Here is a 20,081-nt window from a genome sequence, read left to right on the forward strand (position 1 = left end):
TCACCTTCGATACAATTATCCATTGGATTGTAATATTACAGGATGGCTGCAGTCTGGAACTTGTTGATTGAGTAGAACTTGTATGAAATATTTAAAATTTCTAAAAAGCTGGAAAATTTATTCATTTTTTACCGATTCTTATATAGTACATTTAACACTTCTTCATTGTCCTTGTCATATTGGAATTTCTTCCAGGGATTCGTTCAGAATTAACTCCAAATAAAAAAAAAACTGCAGGGATTATTTCAGTAATTCGTTCAAGGATTTCTTCAGATTTTTTTTAAGAATTACCTTAAAAATTTTTCCAGATGTTCCTTATCGGGCTCTTCAAAAACAAATCCATCAACAATTTATTTCGAAATTTTCCCCAGGGATTTTTTCAGTTTTTTTACAAAAAAATAATTAAGATATTTCAATATCTCTCTTTCTCCAAAATTTCTACAAAGACTTTTCTAGAAAATCTTCCAGAGATTATTTCAGAAACTATTCTTTAATTTATTGAGTCCCGTTAAGTTATTTGGGAAATTCCCCAAGAAATCAATCGAAGGATTCATTGAGAAAACCATCCATGAATATCTTCATAAAATTTCTGATAATTGTACTAGAAAGATTGCCAGCCAGCATGCCTTTGAAGATTTTTCTGAGAATTATTTCAAGAATTCTTCTACGGATGCCTTTAGAAATTCTTAATTTTGTTTAAAGATTTTTGGAGATTAATTTAAATAAACTCCTTTACAAAATATTTCTTGGATTTTTTTTTCAAATCTGCTGAATGCTTTAAAAAAATCCTCCAGGAAATCTTTTCAGAAAGCCTACCGCGGACTCTTTTTGAAAATTCGTTTAGCATTTCCTCCTATCCTCTAGAATTTCTTCCAAAATTTCCCCCTGAAGATCATCCATAAATTTCTCCAAAAATTCCTCTAGAAAAACTTCAATGGTTCTCCTATAAACATTTTTTCATAGACTTTTTTTATCAGAAATCCAGACGTGATTTTTTTTAAATCATCAACAGACTCCCTCAGAAATGCTTTCAACAATTCCTACAAAAAAAAAAAAATCAGAATTTCTTCTAAAACTTCTTTATGGTTTTATTTAGAGAATCTTCCACAGACGCCCTCCGAAATTCTCCCAAAGTTTCTTTCAGAAATCCTTGCAGATATTCCTTAACATATTTTCCTGGAGAATCCTTTACAATTTTTTTTATAAAATTTCGTGATAAATTTGTCCATGATTTTCTGTAAGAAATCTTCCATGGATTCGATTTGACATTGCACATTTGACAAGGAATCCTTCCGAAATAACTCCGGGAATTCTGTGAAAAAAATACCCAGCTTTTTGGCAGCAGCTCCTCCAGCGGTTTCTTCAACAACTCTTTAAGGGATTCTGAATAAAAATTTCACAGAACTTCATTCAGATTTTCCCCCAAAAAATTAAAAAAAAAACCATCCATGGATATCTTTTAAAAAAATCCTCCGTGGATTCCTATGAGAAATCCTCCAAAGATGTTTAGAGAAAGTCTGTAAGGCATACCTTTGAAGATTTCTATGAGAATTCTTTAAAAAATTCTTTCAGAGATGCCTATATAAAACTTTGAAGTTAGTTATTTGAAGTTTTGTCCAAAGTTTCCGGAGATAACCTCAGAAATTAATTAACTAACTTTTTTTTATTGCTGTGTATTTTAACTAATACTAATTCTACACTTAATTAACAAACACCTTTATAAGACCTTTCTTGGATTCTTTTCGAAATTGCTCAATAGATTTCTTAAGGAAGCATCCAAGAATTCCTTTCAGTTAGTCTTCTACGGATGATTTTTGTAAGTTCTTTTGACATTTTCACAATCTCTAGAATTTCTTACGAAATTTCCCCGAGATGATCATCCAGAAATTCCTCTAAAAATTCCTCTAGAAAAGCTTTCATGGGTTTCCCAAGAAATTCCTCCATAGATTTTTTCAGACATTCGTACGTGAATTCCTATAGCAAATCATCGACGAACTCTTTCAGATATAGTTTTGACGATTCCTGCAAATAATCAAAAATTCCAAAGTTAAAAAAAAAAATCAAAAAAAATCTCAAAAGGTTTACTTTTTAATTTATTACAGACTTCTTCAGAAATTCTTTAAGAGATTCTTTGGGAATCCTTAAGAAATATTTGATGAGACTTTGCTATAAATTTGGCAAATTGATTGATTGATTGATTTGTCTTTATTATAGAGACTCTCTTAAGTGTAGAATAAGCGTTAAGTTAAAGTACACATAAATAAAAAGAGACTTTCAGCCCTTGGCTGGTTCGTCTCTAAATTTGCCAAAGATTTCCTTCAAGAAATCTTCTTTGCTCCATGGATTCCTTCAGAAACTACTTCAGTAATTCTTTGTGAAAATACCAATGTTTTGTCGGAACCTCTTGTTCGGATTTCTTCTACAATTCCCGTTCAAATTCCTCGTGAAATTCCTTCAAAAATATCTTCGGAGTCTTTTTCAGAATTTAAGAGATTTCTAGAAATTTTCAGGAATTTTTGTAAGGGATTTCTTTGAAGTACTTCCATGAATTTTGTCCAAAAATTCTTATCGAAATGTCTTTTGCAAGCACACAACAATTCATTCGGAAATTCTTCCAAGGGTTTTACCAAGAGTTCCTTGGGAAATTCCTTCAGGGATTCCTGCAGAAATTCCTACAAAGATTTCTTTAGATTTTTTCCTACTGTTCAGTCAGAAATTTATCCTGGAATTCATTTACAGATTTCTGCTGGAACTGTGATAGATATTCATCCGGAGATTTTTCAGAAGATCTTCCACATATTGCGCCAAAAATACTGAAAGAATTCCTGAGAAAAGGAATTTCTTAAGAAATCATAGAAACAGTGTCTGAAGCAATCCGTTTAAAAACTCCAAGAAACCTTTGAAGAATCCCAGAAGAAAATGAAGTAATGAAACTCCTTAAGATACCTCCAGGTGGAGGAAATCTGGAAGTAATTCCAATGGAAATCTGCCTCAAGAAGGTTCATAAAAGAGTACTTATTGAGATTTCTGCAATTGAAGATTTCTGTAATTATTCATTTGGGGATACTTTCTGAAAATCCTCTTTGAGTTCCTTCTAAATCTCCTGATCAGATTTTTTTCTGAAATTCAAGGATTTCTTAAAAAAATATCCCCGAAAACTTCTTCAGAATTTAAGAGATTTCTTCAGCAGATTCAGTAAGGATTTTTTTAAGATCTTCCGAGAAGTTTTTTTAAATCCTACAAAAATCTCATTAACAAGCATACAGACATTGTTTTGGAAATTCTTTCAAGCATTTCTTGAGAAATTTCTTTATGGATTCATGCAGATTCCCACAAGAAATTTTTTTTTAGAATTTCTCCTGTGGTTTTGTAGAAATCTTTACTCAGGTTTTTTAACAGATTCATGAATTCTCAAGAAATCGCAGGTGGATTTTCAGAAGGATTCCGTTTCCAGAAGAAATTTTTTAAAAAGATTAATGAACAAAAAATCCTGATGCAATTTTTGAAGTTATCCCAGGAAAAAATCCTAGATAAATGCCCGGGAGAATACTTTGAGAAATTCCTGATGATCGGATAAAATCCAAAGATAAATTTTCAAAGGGTTCTAGTTTTCGTTCAATCTTTAGATACATTTCTGAAAAAAAACCCTTGAAGATTTTTTTTAATCATTGGAGGGTTTAAAAAGAAATTCTATGATTTTCTAAAGGAATCTCTGGAAGCTTTTCTGAATACCTGAAGGAATTTCCGACGAAATCTTTCAAATATTTTGTGAAAGAAAATTTTTGAACAAATCCCTGCAGGGTTTACATAAAGAATTCATGTAAGATTTTCTAGAAGAATTCCTGGAGAAAGATCTAAAGAAAACCATGAAACATTTTCTAAAGCCCCAGAGAAATTTCTGAAGGAAACCTTAGACTTATTTCTGAAATAAATCCCTGGCAAACCACCTGAGAGCCGCTTTGAAGGAATTTCTGTAGATATATCCATGGAAAATTTTCCAAAGAAATCTTTTGAGAAATTTTCGGAGCAATCTCTAGAAGAATTTTTGAAGGAATAGCCTGAGGACTTTCTGAAAGGGGAGCCATTTATAAATAATTTTTAGGGATCTTTTTCTGCAAAATTGATGGTGGAATCGCTAGTGAAATGCCTGAAGTAATACCTGTGAGGAATTCCTTATGCGAACCCTCTAAGCAGAATACCTTCTACGAATGAGTGTAATCAATTTTGTACAGTTTTGTTAAATTCCGCCCTATTTTGCTTATCCTTTGACAGATACGCGTATTTCGACTACCACTCGTAATCTTCCTCAGTGTTATCCACTGTTATTTTGAAGAATTCATAATGAATTTTCAGAAATTTCACCTGGTACTTTTTGAAAGATTTTTTTTTTCCAAAATTAATTTTGAAACAATGCAACAATGAGGGTGCAAAAGATTCAAAAAAACGTCAAAGTCATTTTATTGTTATCAGAAGGGCAAGAAAAAATCATACAGGAATTTCAAAAAAAAAAAACCTGAAAGAATATCCGAATATCTGTGAAAAATTTCTACAGGAATTTCTTGAGAAATTTCAAGAATTGTCCTCTAAGAAATCACAAAGTAGAAATTTCTGGAGGAAACTCCTTCAGAAATGTTTGAGGAATACATGTACGAACTCCTACAGCAACCGTTGATGGATTTGTATATAGTATAGTAGAAACTCGTGGAGTAATGTCTAGACGAATGTTCAATTTATTTTAGATACTCCTGAAGAAAGTTCAAGGAAATTTTCTGAAAGAAATTTCTAAAACTGTTGAGGAATCCAAGGAAAATTTTTCGAAGAAATACATGAATAGGAATGCAGTCTAAAGAGATTTTTTGTTGAATCATTGAAGGAATTCCTGCTCAAATCATTTCAGATTGCAATTTTGTCACTACTAAAGTTAAGAAATAAACGATAAATTCAGTAAGAATTCCCAAAAAAAGAAAATTCTAAAGAATTAGGTACATATGGAAAGAAATACATTCTTAAACAATTGTCGGAGGTATCTTTAGAACAATTCTCAAGGTGTTCCAGCAAGATTGCCATTTTCCGCGATAATTATTGAAAAGTTCGATAATGCCTAATTACGTCACAAAGGTACATAATTTAAAACCAGCAAGAAAATAACTCACCAAAATGTTGCATTGTAAGCCCGTCTTTCCGGTCCTGCTCCGATCGTGGAGCAAAACTTATTCCGATCTGCTGAGGCCCGTCCGGGGATGCAGCAGCCGTGGCCACTACCTGTCCTACGTAGTCTACGTAGGCGCTTAGGAGCATCAGCGGGTAGAGTATGTGTTGTAGCCGGAGGCTGATGGAAGATTCTTGATGTTGAATACTGTAGCTTCCGGAGATTCTCATCTTTTGGTTTTGAGTATTTAGTTGTTCGATTCGTAACGCTGATATATACTCTAATCGTATAAAATAATAACTATCTGGGAGCAAATTCGGAAGAGTATTTCGTTAAATTGTCGTAAGGTCTTCAGAACCGATTATTCTGCGCAAAAGATACAGCCATCAGAGGGAGTTCCTAAAACGAGAAAAACACCAAATAGTTCATAAGTAATAGAGCTCCTTCCAAAATGCTTCAGCAGTATATTTAAATAATTCAAACAAACCAGCTTTATCGAAAAGTACAAACAAACTCGAAAACAAAAGCAACTAACTGCCACTCGAAGTGGAGAATAAAATTAATATTCAGCTGTTTATGATAACTGTCGCGACGAGGTGACTTTGTTCGGCTTCCGGTTCACCGCCAGAAAGCCAGTCCGTCTGTGTAGGTAGGTGATGGCAAACAAGAGCAACCGAACAGGTAGCAGGGAAGTGCATGAAATTTTAAATTTCATGCTGTGCTATACTGCTGTGTTTCTGACTCTTCCTCTTGCGACACGTCGGACGGTGCAGGGGAGAGCGAGGTAAGATGTACTCCTCTATGTCCCACTTCCTTCTTAGGCAGAATCAGCGAAAGTGAGGAAGATGGATGAGCATAAACCGGTGAGCTCGTTTCATGCTATTGTTCCATTGTTTGTTTGTTTCAATGAATATCTATTAATTATACCCAATTCCCATACTTTCGTGACGTAGGTATTCGCTCATGTTCAATTCAGTAAAAAAGCAAAAACTAGGGTACAAAACAACTACATACAAATAATGGCGCATTTCACACCACACCCCCAACCTACATCCCAGCAAAAGGATGCGCTCGATCCACTCTGATCAGAAATTCAAATGCTTCATATTTAATAAAACATTGTGTCTCTTCCGTGTTCCGTCGGAGAACACACAACCCGCCAGCCAGCCAGCCAGCCAGTCAGTGGCGTGTTGTTGGTGGCGGGAGGTGGCAATGAGAAAGTCTAGGCACTTGGTTTGAAGAACTTTGACTCAAGTCTAGCAGCGCTGTGGCTTGCCCTCTGCTCCCATACTGATCTGTGAGGAAGGGGGCGCGGCGCGGTAGCAACCGGACTGGGTAGGATCCGATGTCATTTCAAGGTGCTGCCGTGTAGATTTGTTTAGTCGTTTAGGAGAGCTACCCACGGAGCTTTGTGCCCCGTCCCCGGAGAGGTAGAAGCAACATGTTTTGCACCGTGTTACGAGTGTGAGATTTTGTTTTGCTTTTGCACCGGATTTTATGAGCTTGCCGAGATGGGGATTAGTGGGAATTTGTTTGTGTGGCTTGGTGTGGAAAGTTGAGACAGGTCGCTTAGTCGGAAATTAGGCTCGTATAAAATTGTAAAATCATGTGGAATGTGTTTGAAAACGAAAATGACGAACAATCAGGAAGTTACGTAGATACATTTATTCGTTCAACATCACATTTAAGACAAGACATAATCAACAATAGTACGCCACAATACTCGGTCGCAACCAATGCTCGCAAGGTCACGCTTCACCTGGTCCGCCCATCGTTCTCTCTGCGTTCCACGCCTTCTTGTGCCAACCAGATCAGTTGCAAACACCAGCTTTGCAGGGTTGTTGTCCGGCATTCTTGCAACATGCCCTGCCTACCGTATCCTTCCGGCTTTGGCCACCTTCTGGATGCTGGGTTCGCCGTAAAGGGGCTGTCCATAAACCACGTGGTCATGAGGGGGGGGGGGGGGGGGTTTCAGCCAATGACCATTTTGTATGGATATATAAAAAAAAAATTATGGACTGATGACCACGCAAGGGGGGGGGGGGGGGTTGAAACGTCCCAAAAAAATGACCACGTGGTTTATGGACAGCCCCAAAGTGCAGCGAGCTCGAGGCGTGGTTCATCCTTCTTCGCCACACACCGTTCTCCTGCACACCGCCGAAGATCGTCCTTAGCTAGCGTCGCTCGAAAACTCCGATTGCTTGCAGGTCCTCCTCGAGCATGGTCCATGTCTCGTGCCCGTAGAGGACCACCGGTCTTATTAGCGTTTTGTACATGGTACATTTGGTGCGGGGGTGAATCTTTTTCGACCGCAGTTTCTTCTAGAGCCCGTAGTAGGCCCGACTTCTGCTGATGATGCGCCTCCGGATTTCACGGCTCACGTTGTTGAACTCGGCAGTATCCCCGTCTATCGTAACATTACTACCCAGACGGATCCGGTCGTGTTCGGTTCCGCCTACCAGCATGTACTTTGTTTTTGAGGCATTTACCACCATTCCGACCTCTTTGCTGCTTCGCGTTTCAAGTGGGTGTACAGCTCTGCCACCGTTCCAAATGTTCTAGCGATAATGTCCATGTCGTCCGCAAAGCACACAAATTGACCGGGTTTTGTGAAAATCGTTTCCCGTCTGTTGAGCCCGGCTGTCAACGTGTCAACAAGTGCAGTGCAGTGCAGTGCAGAAATCAAGTGAAACCAACCAAAAAATAAGCTACGGTTCACTTGATAAGAAATCCGATGTACAGATACAAACAAGACACCGACAGTCCTATGTCCATTCGAACAAAAAGCGACTAGTCAGAATTTTCCCTTTGAAGAAGACTCGAAACAGAGTCGAAACGTCGGGACAAATCTAAAACAGTCGTTTTGATTCCCCAAGACTGCAGCGCCGATAAAGTAGCTAGATCACACATATCAGTCGAACTCTCTTAAGTACCGGCATCCTTAACTTCCCTCAGCGTGGGAGTTGGTTCATTTCCGTCCTCCGCTGCACTGGCGTCGTCGTTTCCTCCGTTGCCGTGGGCTCCCGTGCCTACGTTCTCCACGCCGATCAGGTGCTGATCGAAGTGCTGCTTCCACCTTTCGATCACCTCACGTCCGCCCGTCAAGAGGCCTCCGTCCTTATCCCTGCATATTTCGGCTCGCGGCACGAAGCCGTTGCGGGATGCGTTGAGCTTCTGATAGAACTTCCGTGTTTCTTGAGAACGGCACAGCAGTTCCATTTCTTCACACTCCGCTTCTTCCAGGCGGCGCTTTTTCTCCCGAAAGAGGCAGGTCTGCTGTTTCCGCTTCTGTTTTTAACGTTCCACGTTCTGTCGAGTCTCTTGCTGCAGTATTACTGCCCTCGCTGCGTTCTTCTCCTCCAAAACCGTTCTGCACTATTCGCCCAACCATTCGTTCCGTCGATTCCGTTCCACCGCGATTGAGCCATAAATAAACGAACTAGATTCCGTTCCACGTACCCGATGGTGCTCTCGGCTGCGTCGTTGATGGCTGCTTTCACTGTACTCCAGCAGTCCTCTAGAGGGGCCTCATCGAGCTCGCCCTCGTCTGGCAACGCGGCCTCGAGATTCTGCGCGTATGCTCAAGCGACATCCGGTTGTTTCAGTCGCTCTAGATTGTACCGTGGTGGTCACCGGTAACGTACATTGTTGATTATGGAGAGTTTTGGGCGCAGTTCGACCATCACCAGATAGTGGTCGGAGTCGATGTTGGCGCCACGATAGGTCCTGATGTCGATAATGTCGGAGAAGTGCCGTCCGTCAATCAGAACGTGGTCGATTAGAGATTCCGTCTGCTGTGGTGATCTCCAGGTGTAACGATAAGGGAGGCTGTGTTGGAAAAAGGTGCTACGTATGGCCATATGTTTGGAGGCGGCGAAATCAATGAGTCGTAGGCCGTTTTCGTTCGTCTGCTTATGGGCGCTGAACTTACCAATCGTTGGTCTGAATTCCTCCTCCTGGCCTACCTGAGCGTTCAAATCTCCTATGATGATCTTGACGTCGTGGCTTGGGCAGCGATCGTACTCGCGTTCGAGCTGCGCGTAAAATGCGTCCTTGTCATCATCAGTACTGCCGGAGTGTGAGCTGTGAACGTTTATTATGCTGAAGTTGAAGAATCGGCCCTTAATCCTCAACCTGCACATTCTTTCGTCGATCGGCCACCAACCGATCACGCGCCTCTGCATATCACCCATCACGATGAAAGCTGTTCCCAGCTCGCGTGTGTTGCCGCAGCTCTGGTAGATGGTATGATTACCTCTAAACGTTCGCACCATGGATCCTGTCCAACACACCTCCTGCAGCGCTACGATGCCGAACCCGCGGTCCTTCAGTAGATCGACGAGTATGCGGGTGCTCCCAATGAAGTTGATAGATCGGCAGTTCCACGTACCGAGTTTCCAATCGCAAGTCCTTTTTGTTCGGTGGGATCGTTGCCGTTGGTCTCGGTTCGTATTATTCTGTTGCTGATTTTCCGTTACAATGATTTTTAACGGCTGGCTCGTAGGGCCTGACACCAACCCCCTACTTTCCGGAGGACCATAATGCACAATTGAGCTTAGAGTCCTTCCCTGGCACTTGGACGTAGATCAGCCGCCCCTAACATGGGGATCAGAAGCTGTTGTGAGACGCTCCTCCTGGAGAACAGACGCTCAGGTTTGCCGAAGCAAACCCCCCTTCCCTGGCAGCCTACGACCATAGTTCCCCCCGAGGTTGGTTACCCGATCTTCCCTAAGGTTGCTCATAGTTTCCGGCAGGTTCCGCGAGGAGGTAGGGATAGGAGTTGCTGGACAGAGGCTAGTGGATCACAATGGGATCTGAATTGCGCAGCATACCCAGCCTTTACCCACACCTACACACATAATCTAAAATCGTCGAACTGAGTTGATAGGTACATGTTGACCGTCCGAGCCTTCTATCGAAAATTCGTTTTAACATTCAGCCTTTGAGTACACTTTGGTGTGTGAGAAAGGCAAAAATAGAACATAGAAGAGAGGATACTGAAGCAAAAAGTTAGATGAAAAAAATATAATTGAAGATGACGAATATATAGAGGAAGATAGAAGAAAAACAACAAAAGATGTAATACACACGCAAGAGAAGGTAACAGATGAAAGAAGGCAAAATTGATAAAATGAGAGACTGGATTTTGCAGTAAGAAAATGTAATACAGAAAAACGTAAGTGGTAGGTAGCTGGACGATCAAGAATAGAAGAAAAAAATCCATATGGAAAACAGAATCTGAAATATGGAAGATGTAGAAAGACAGCAAGGAAAATGATGCAACATTGAAGAAAGAATCCAGATAATTAAACAGCTTTGCCATTGAGGTACAGCCAAAACGAATGTTATTTTAAAAAAAGTTTGTGTCGTTTTGATAATTAAAATATTAGCAATTGCTTTGATGAATTTATTCAACGTCAATAATCATGAATCTCCAAAGAACACATTTTCCCACGAAATCATCCCTCCGCATTCGGCCCAGAAAAGCTTAATTGCTTCCAGAAAGCATTAATCCGACTGCCACATCCATCATGAAGTTATCGATGATAGTGCAAGATGCCCGCAAGGAGAGGGAGGAAACGGGTGGGGTGTCGTTTCACCACACCACATAATGAATTTTCCGTTCGCATTTTCTTTGTCTTATCGCTTTCTTTAACAATTAAACACCTTCGGTTTGTGGCGAGGCGAAGATTCGACCGCGCACTGGGATTTCTACCGGTGATACGATACCCCGATTGTTGGGAATCTTTCTCTCTTGTGTATGGTTATACTGTAAAATGGTGCCAAACTGGTCGTTTTGCTATTCGAAAGCATTTCCTTGGAGTTATTTTTTGATTACACAAAAGTTATAAATAATAATGTCTGTCATAAATTTTGAAATGTTTGAGCCTTTGTTGTGTAAAGAGAAGTGGAACCATCTCGACAGGGCCCTTATTCTGGGCACTTTTCTGCTATAACTCTGCTAAACTTGAACCAATTGACAACATTTTTGTAACGCGGTGACATACGTATATGTAGTATCTCTAGCCGTGTACAAAATTTCCAGTCAATTGATTTGAAATTGACTGAGTTATAGTGAAGAGTGCCACTGCCCAAGTGGCTCACTACCGTATGTGTGTGTTTCTAAGAATAATTACAAAAAAATAATTTTTCGACACTGTCTGACCGTTTCGTTTCGCTATTATCAAACTGCCCCAAACTCACAGTACCTAACGGAAAGAAAACACCGAAATCCAATCGTTTTGACACACCACCAAAGGGACACCACACGGCCATCGCAACCGACCAACTTTTGTAATAAATATTAAATCTTTATATCAATTCTGGCCGCGCGCCTTGGTTCCACACACCACCGCACCGAGGAAATGATTCGGAAAAGTTTGCGCGCTGTTTTACCGGTGACGATGGCCGCGCAATTTTCTCACCGATCGCTGATCCCTCCCCCTGCCTCCTTTCCACTTCTGCCCGTGGGAAATAGTGTTCTTTTCCATTCTCTATCAATTTTTATTCCCTTCCAGGCTCCTGGAGGCCGGGAGTTTTCGACGACGAAGACGCCACTACTGCTGCTGCTGCCGTTTTGTGCTGCGGTTTTGCAGTCAACCGGAGCGAAATTGGAAAGTTTTCCCAGCGGGCGCATTGAAAGAATATAATTGAAATAAATTAATTAGGTACCGATGTTTCAATATTCCGATTGTGCGGCGCTGCTGCTCTGCCCGGCGGGGGAGGATCTTTTGGGCGATTCAGGTGCAGATGCAGGACCCTTTGCGAACAAAAATGAGGGAAGGGGGTGGTAGTGAAAAGGGGGCTAATGACTAATGGAATCAAGACAAAGTTTGCTGATTTTTCGGAAGCGAAAACTTTTCCCTTAGTGCGATAGTATACAGTACGCCTGCCGGTAGCTTCGATGCTGTGCCGGGTGACAAGATCTCGATGAGTGGTGGCAGTGGGTCAGGTAGGGCGTGTTCCAAGCCGGAAGGAGATTTCAATTTGATGCTGCCTAGTAAGCGAAAGAGTTTTGCGTTATTCAAATTTGCAGATAATGCTAATGAATGGTTACCAATTGGTAAGGGCTCAAATCTTCGAAAACTTGATTTGGAAATTTTTATCAGTTTGTCAGTTTCTTATTGGGAATGACGGTTTTGATAGGGAGTGTGATATACTAATTTGAATTTTGTTTCAGCATTTGCGGATAGATAAACTATGCATTAAATGGTAGTAGATTTGAATGGATTTTTGAATGACTAAACAATGTTGTGAAGGAAAAAACGTCTTGAGATATCAGGAAAACCTGAAATTAAAATGAATCCAATTTAACCTGAACGCCTTGAAATTCTCGGAGAATTTTTGTAACTATGTTTTGAGTCCATGGTTTTAGGGTTTTATGGTACTGGTCATACTTAAATATAACTCAACAGCCGGGGAACGATTTTCACAAAATCCGGTCAACTTGTGTGCTTTGCGGACGACATGGACATTATTGCCAAAACATTTGGAACGGTGGCAGAGCTGTACACCCGCCTGAAACGCGAAGCAGCAAAGGTCGGACTGGTGGTGAATGCCTCAAAAACAAAGTACATGCTGGTAGGCGGAACGGAACACGACCGGATCCGTCTGGGTAGTAATGTTACGATAGACGGAGATACTTTCGAGGTGGTGGAGGAATTCGTCGGATGACAACAATGTGAGCCGTGAAATTCGGAGGCGCATCATCAGCGGAAGTCGGGCCTACTACGGGTTCCAGAAGAAACTGTGGTCGAAAATGCATCATGTTCAAGACGCTGATAAGACCGGTGGTCCTCTACGGACACGATACATGGACCATGCTCGAGGAGGACCTGCAAGCACTCGGAGTTTTCGAGTGACGCGTGCTAAGGACGATCTTCGGCGGTGTGCAGGAGAACGGTGTGTGGCGGAGAAGGATGAACCACGAGCTGGCTGCACTTTACGGAGAATCCAGCATCCTGAAGGTGGCCTAAGCCGGAAGGATACGGTGGGCAGGGCATGTTGCAAGAATGCCGGACAACAACCCTGCAAAGCTGGTGTTTGCAGAAAGCACGATGGGTGGACCTTCCACGTGACCTGGCGAGCATTGAGCGCGTCCGAGGATGGACAGCGGCAGCCACGAACCGATTATTGTGGCGTACTATTGTTGATTATGTATTATCTTTATGTGATGTAGAACAAATAAATGTATGTATGTATGTAGTTATTATGTAGTTATAATATTCAGAATAACACCTTCAATATTTGATTCGGCCGATCGTTTCCAAACTTGAGTTTGAAGAAATTGGATAATGATTAAGTGAGTTTAATTTTTTTAACACGTAACTACAGGCTTGAGCCGGGGTTTCTACACAGCAAGCAAAAGCTTGGTCTCGCAAGTCTAGGAAAATGTCCAAATAACTCGCGAAGTTCATTCCGACAAGCGCCAAAGTTATCTTATCCATCGCGGATTCTGGCGGGAAGATGTTGTGCATATTTTCTAACCCGAAAAGATACCATTTAACGGTAATAAGTAGCCATAAGGTTTTTTCTTCACTTTTCGAGATGAAATGCCATGCCTGGGAAAAGCTGATCTCGCGTCTCGTTTTGTTGTGTATATTGCGAAAAAGGCAAAATAGTTTTAGTTTTATTGCTGTTTTTGAAAATGGTGGTCGTCAGTGGGGGGTAAATCAATCAAGGTACTAAAGTCTAAAACTAAAAGAGAATAAATTGATTGATTGATTTGTCTTTATTTAAAAGACTTTCAGCCCTTGGCTGGTTCGTCTCTAAAAAAATGAAGAAATGGATAACTTCACCCTCGAAAAAAACAATAAGGCAAAACCATCAGGGTGCGCTGACGAAATCTGCGAAGATTGGTGTGAATAACACCAATCATACAGAATAGGAGGATGAAAATAAGATCTACAAAAACAGCTCAACAATTGGCGAGATCTTACCAATATTACATACTTTCACCTTGATTTTGAGTTTCTTAGAGATACGACTGTGATAGTTGATTCGGGGTAATGGCTTCCAGTCTCTTTTAATTAAAAAACGGATTCTTATGCTTTCATCCGACGTTTCGGACACATTTATTGTGCCTTCTTCTTGGGATCTGATGGACAACAAACAAATTATGTGTTATGTATTATGCTGTGTCTGTGTAGTGTTGATGTGTACTTACCAACAATGTTCCGTTTTATCGTTAAGGGCCTGCAGCATAGGCACCTTTGTCAACGGTTTATGCTCCGACAACTACAGAACAAGAAAACTGGCATTAATAGGAGCACTCGCTTCGCAGGAGGTATTTTTACCGATTCCGATACTCACTTCACCCACTTTGTTCTGGCCGTGGGCTGGATGGGCTGATTTTTCAGAAATCGATCCGGTTCGCAGAAAAGAGGTGCAGTCTGCTTCGCGCCACTTTCACACTTGTTCTGTAGAAGCGTGTGTTTGCTGCTCGGCTCTACTATTGTTTCGTAATGTGTGTAGGATGCCAGCGTACGTACTGCTGAGGTTGTCAGTGTCTGTACGCTTATTGACTGTGTTGGGTGTGTTTATAATGTGACATGTTTCGAGTGTAGGTAGATTCTGTTTCTTACGACTAGAGTCTAACAGTTGTGTGTTGTCGAAATTGAAAGTATGATGGTGGCTGATGGAATGGTCCAGCAGCGCCGTTCGTTCCGAACGGGTGCTCCTGTTAATGCCAGTTTTCTTGTTCTGTAGTTGTCGGTGCATAAACCGTTGGCAAAGGTGCCTATGCTGCAGGCCCTTAACGATAAAACGGAACATTGTTAGTAAGTACACATCAACACTACACAGACACAGCATAATACATAACACATAATTTGTTTGTTGTCCATCAGATCCCAAGAAGAAGGCACAATAAATGTGTCCGAAACGTCGGATGAAAGCATAAGAATCCGTTTTTAATTAAAAGAGACTTGATTTTGACATAACTCTATTACATACATTTTCATAGATTTCAAACATATTCATCAACATGTAATATTGAGCGTTTGCTATAATATGTTCACGCATTCCTCCTCCCCTGTAGGTTCGAGAAGTGCCTTTCCGAAAAAATAAAACCATTCTGAACTCCGGATATTTCAAAGAATCATCTTTGCGTTTAATACTAAGCAGTAGGCCTCGCCGCTTCAAAGCATGTCTCGTATCTCTGATATGCTGCAAACATCAACATTGACCAGAAAAGTAATTGGGCGTAATCTAACACGATAACTTTCAAGAGTGCTTCCTCGTACTGGCTGTAATACAGACGTTACATGAGATAAAAGTAGTTACGTCTGCTCAGAGATGCTTTGATTCAATTCATAAATCACAGAAACAATACCGTTACTTTTTTGTATACAATAAACTGAAATCATACCAATAAAAATCTAAAAAAATATATGGTCGAGTTGCGAAGTTTCATCAATTAAAATATGTAGTAGGATGTGATGTGATTCAAAGCCACCACCAGTGCAGAAGTTACTGCACGAGAAATAGGTATTTTTAGGTACATATTTTCTTTTTGTCGTTGTCCATATTATAAGACTGACAAGAGCTCAGAACGAATATGCGCCATTACTCGCTCTCCAAATGTTTCGTAGATCATAATGCATTCTTCTGCTATTCTGCTATTCTGCTATTATCAACGCATCCCCTGGCTTTCGCCCATCTGCGTTGTCTTTTCACTAGGCAATACGTCTACCAATTGATGTTTATGGGCTTGCCGGACCAAGTCATGTAGCTAAGCCAAACACCCCACCTACAACTGTTGGGTAGGCACCATTGTCCCGCCCACTGGTCTTTTACAGCTAGTTGTAGGTGCATGTGTGCGTGTAAGTATTAGTGTATGTGTGTTAGTGTTGGTGTATTGTAGGCGCCAACTCGTTCTAACCCACTCTGATTGCTAACACCCTATTGAACCATTACCCTTAAATCTGGCAATCTATGAAATAGAATGAGTTAAACGCCTGTACATAATAGTCAATTAATCAAACAAGGAATATTAGTATTAAAGCGAAGATACAATGAAGCACCGCCCCGAACCTCGAGAGCACAAACCCCAAGAACCAAATGACAGGCTGCGCGAACAGTCGATCGACTGGCTACCAACAGTGAATAGCCAATCGAGCAAACCCTCCAGCACAAACCGCCACCAGCTCTCCCGACCTGCGCCCAACAAATTCGAGGCATAGCCCAGCCATAGCTTCACCTTAAAACCAAAATCTAGATTGCAGAGCACAATACTTCCCAAGTAACCACGCAGCTCGGGCCGCAAATCACGCACAACACGTCACAAATAAGACAAACACTACCCCGCCCGTACAACCGAAACCGATCTAGGGTAGAGAAGGATCTCTTTCCACTCCAACCCAGACTCAACTGCACCGACAGGGTAGCGCACCCCACACACACTGCACTCATGCATCCATCACGACCCGAGCCGCACGGTCACCTGGGTTGCTTCTATCTGCAATCGGCATGACCTCACCCAACCCGTAACGCAGAGTTTAAATCCCTCTCTTGCATTACAAAGCAGTCCCTCTTCCCAAAGTTTGTGCGTGGTATAAATGAGATTATAAAGCTGAAGAAATCGTCACCAACACAACCGCCAACAATGAGCACTCAATGGTGTCGGCAGAATCAATGACGATCCCCTCAGTCCCAAACCCAATTATCCTACACTACCCAAGTAACCACAATGCTGAAGCCGTACGCACTGCACGTACGAAGTACATACAGACCTACACACACCGCCTAAACAAACCACCTAGGCCGAACACAAGCGAAAAGCGGCGCCACCACTGTTAAACCACGACCATACCAGTAGGTATAATCGCAATTAAGCAATCGTAGAACCATTTCCCGTTCCTACTCAGCCCTAACGATCCATAGCAATGCTTGTCAATATATGCACCCCACACACGCAACCCCCACAACCCAACACTATGGTCACTTGAGTATCCCTGGGATTTTGATTACATGATGGTCAGGGATCACAGCCATCAAAACGTTCCACACTTTACCAGGGCTTGCGACCTGTAACTATGATGATTTCCGCTATGGGAAACCATGATAGCTAGCGGTGCATTGATCATAATGCATTCTTGAGAAAAAAAAAACCAAACCAAAAATCCAACATGAAGATTATTGTAGCAAACTTTTTTTTTTCAGCAGTCACCCTAAGTCGAAAATTAAAGCTGACTTACTGCGTGCAAACTAAAAGCCAGACGTCTCCGGCAAAGATGTTCGAAAAACATTATCTATAAATTTTGCTGAAGAACTGATTCGCCATAGCATCAAATTAAAGAAATTGAGTTGAGCCGAGGGTTCTGCACTAATCGAACATTTTGGAGAAAGATAAAAACTACTACAAACAGCTTTTTTTTTGAAAATAAAGACTATCAGTATAATTAACAATAACAGAGATAGACACCATTTTCTTAATAAATCGTGGATTCAGACCACTGAACAAGCAAGTATTCGAAAACTCTACAAATTCTGTAAATGAAATGCATAAAAAAGGAAGAGAGGCTAGCTTCAAATTGAACAATCAGCAGTGATGTGTCTGTACGTTATATTTACCGAAAATAGGTGTGACATCTGCACAGAGCCATTTTATGTTCCCACAGTAAGCATGAAGGTTTGTAATTCGACTTTCTGCTTGCTTGGGTCTATTGAGTGCATCGCATTCAGAGCCGAGTACAATGATTTATTGATGAGCACTTGATTAGTGCATAACCGAATATTCCTATGCTAATTCGTAAGAATTATTCAAATATTATGGGCTATGATTAAGTAACTTTGTTGCCCAGTGAATAAATCACTTTGTACTTTATTAGGATTTACTTACACTATTCGATGATTGAACGGAACCAGTGAAATTGTACAATGAATCTTTTGGAAGGATGGCTACGACTGATCATAACCTTCCTAACTGTGATGGAAGATTCGATAACGGTACCGACAACTTCGTCACTGTCAGTTGAGAAAAGTGTAGTAATACTAGTGTGCAGCTCCCGCTGAACGGAGACTGTGTGTACCTGTTAATCTCCACCTGTTAATGACCAAATACAGGATGGAGAGGGTAAGTTCAATGGACCAAAGAATTCATAATGATAAGTAATTATACTACTGTAAATTAATAAACATGATAACATGGAATAATATGCACTTTCAGGGAAAAAAGTTCCCCAAGAAATTTTGCTATAGATATGAAGTTTTATTCAGATGTAAGTAAACTAGAAGTAAAATTGAACCGGTTAAGCTCGAATTTGATTTGTATTGTTAAACACCTTTTGGAAATGTTTTACTTATGATGATTTTTGCGTTGCGTTGCGTTGCGTTGCGTTGCGTTGTAACGGAGTAATTCGTAGATTGCATACTGAAAGTTGTCATGTTAAAACTTTAATACTCCTATTCTAATTGCTTATGGAATGCTATTTGGGAAGGAACAGCTATCCAATCAGAGATTGAAGTAAAAAAGACATGAAAACTTCCATTGCCGGCCACGCCCATCTTCTCCGTTACGAGGATAGGAAAGGATGTGATGATATGACACCTACTTTATGAAAGGCCAGCGACTCACCGGCGCCCCCATAGGTGTCAAGGAGTTGGATATTTGGAAAGGGTTGATTGGGGATTCACTATAAGCGAGTGATGCGGCAAGATTCAGATTGTGTAAGTGTATTTGAGTTGATTATGTTGATGTGTTGATGTGAGTGTAAGTGATTTTTAACACCAACGTTGGGAGTGACATAGCTAAGAAATTTTGTCACTCCATGGGCCTTTTTGCTTCCGGGATGGGGCACAGGCATTTGGACCATGTGTCCTGGCTAACAAGCCTAGGCTTAAGCGCCATTGATCGCTCTCTGAAACGATAAGAAACACGTTATGTGGATGGGAAGGGATGATATCTATTTATCGAGATGCCAGCGACTCACCGACGCTCTCGTAAATAGAATGGAAATAGGATTTTGGAACTGGAATGGTCTGGAATTTAGGATGATTAAGTTATGTTGGAATTTGGATGAGATGTAATGGGCGAAAAACACAACAAATACGACAATTAAATAATTTACCTTTATCGCTGAAACAGAAAGTATTAGGAATAATTATTCAAAACTTAAATAAATGATGCCCTTCTTATGGCGTAAATGTTCAATTGTGATAAAATGCAAATCCCTACTTCCGATTTTTGCTCTACAGCATCATTGAGTTTCTTCGAACTCGAAACAAATGGAATTAGCTGAACATGATGTCGTCCTCGAGACAGGCCGAATTTTTGTTGTAAAAATATAATCAGAACAATCTCACCCGTAATCCTCCGATGTAGTGCGACTACTACTCTGCCCATAACTGCATATTTGTAACATTTGCATATTTTGCTGGTATTGAGTTAATATCGGGGATCATCATCAAATCACAAGTGCTTTCGACCACTTGAATAAAAAAATCAAGTTTGTTCTAGGATTTATGAAAAAAATACCAAGTCATTTTGTCTCATTGAGCAATGTGACCGCATAACAGTCACACTAGGAAAATAGATTGGCTTTAAAGTGTGACATCAATCATACTGAGGATCGATTTATTTTTTGACAATTCCCCCTGCATACTGGAACTGCTGTAGAAAATTTGATTGCTATATGACTGATGACAAATTTATAAGAAATTTTTAAAATTTTGATTCATTCCTATACTATTCAAAGTTGCAACTTTGGATTCCATTTTCTCCAATGCCTACTTTTGTCGAATGTTACTGTTATGCGGTTATGGGCAGTACTGATCACGACCACTGACCACGAACTTATCACCCCAATATGCTCACACAACCACATCAATTTGCGGAGATGATCCAAATTGCTCTTGCAGCAGCGGCTGAGCTCTGGAAACTATCACGCCACTTCAACTAAATGAACGCTATCCACTGGCATCATTGTCAGCG

At 40.8% G+C, this 20,081-nt stretch overlaps 1 protein-coding gene across 1 annotated transcript in view; it reads right to left on the reverse strand.

Moving 5' to 3' along the window:
- LOC109428007 (hemicentin-2) overlaps nucleotides 1–20,081 on the reverse strand; it is a 132,222-nt gene that overhangs the window by 52,324 nt on the left and 59,817 nt on the right. Inside the window, exon 2 of the mRNA XM_029851686.2 lies at nucleotides 5,154–5,548. Within this exon, the coding sequence (XP_029707546.1) occupies nucleotides 5,154–5,379 (226 nt within the window). The 5' untranslated portion in view covers nucleotides 5,380–5,548. The remainder of the gene's footprint in view (nucleotides 1–5,153; nucleotides 5,549–20,081) is intronic.

The sequence above is a fragment of the Aedes albopictus genome, chromosome 3, assembly GCF_035046485.1.
Source record: "Aedes albopictus strain Foshan chromosome 3, AalbF5, whole genome shotgun sequence".
Lineage (NCBI taxonomy): Eukaryota > Metazoa > Arthropoda > Insecta > Diptera > Culicidae > Aedes > Aedes albopictus.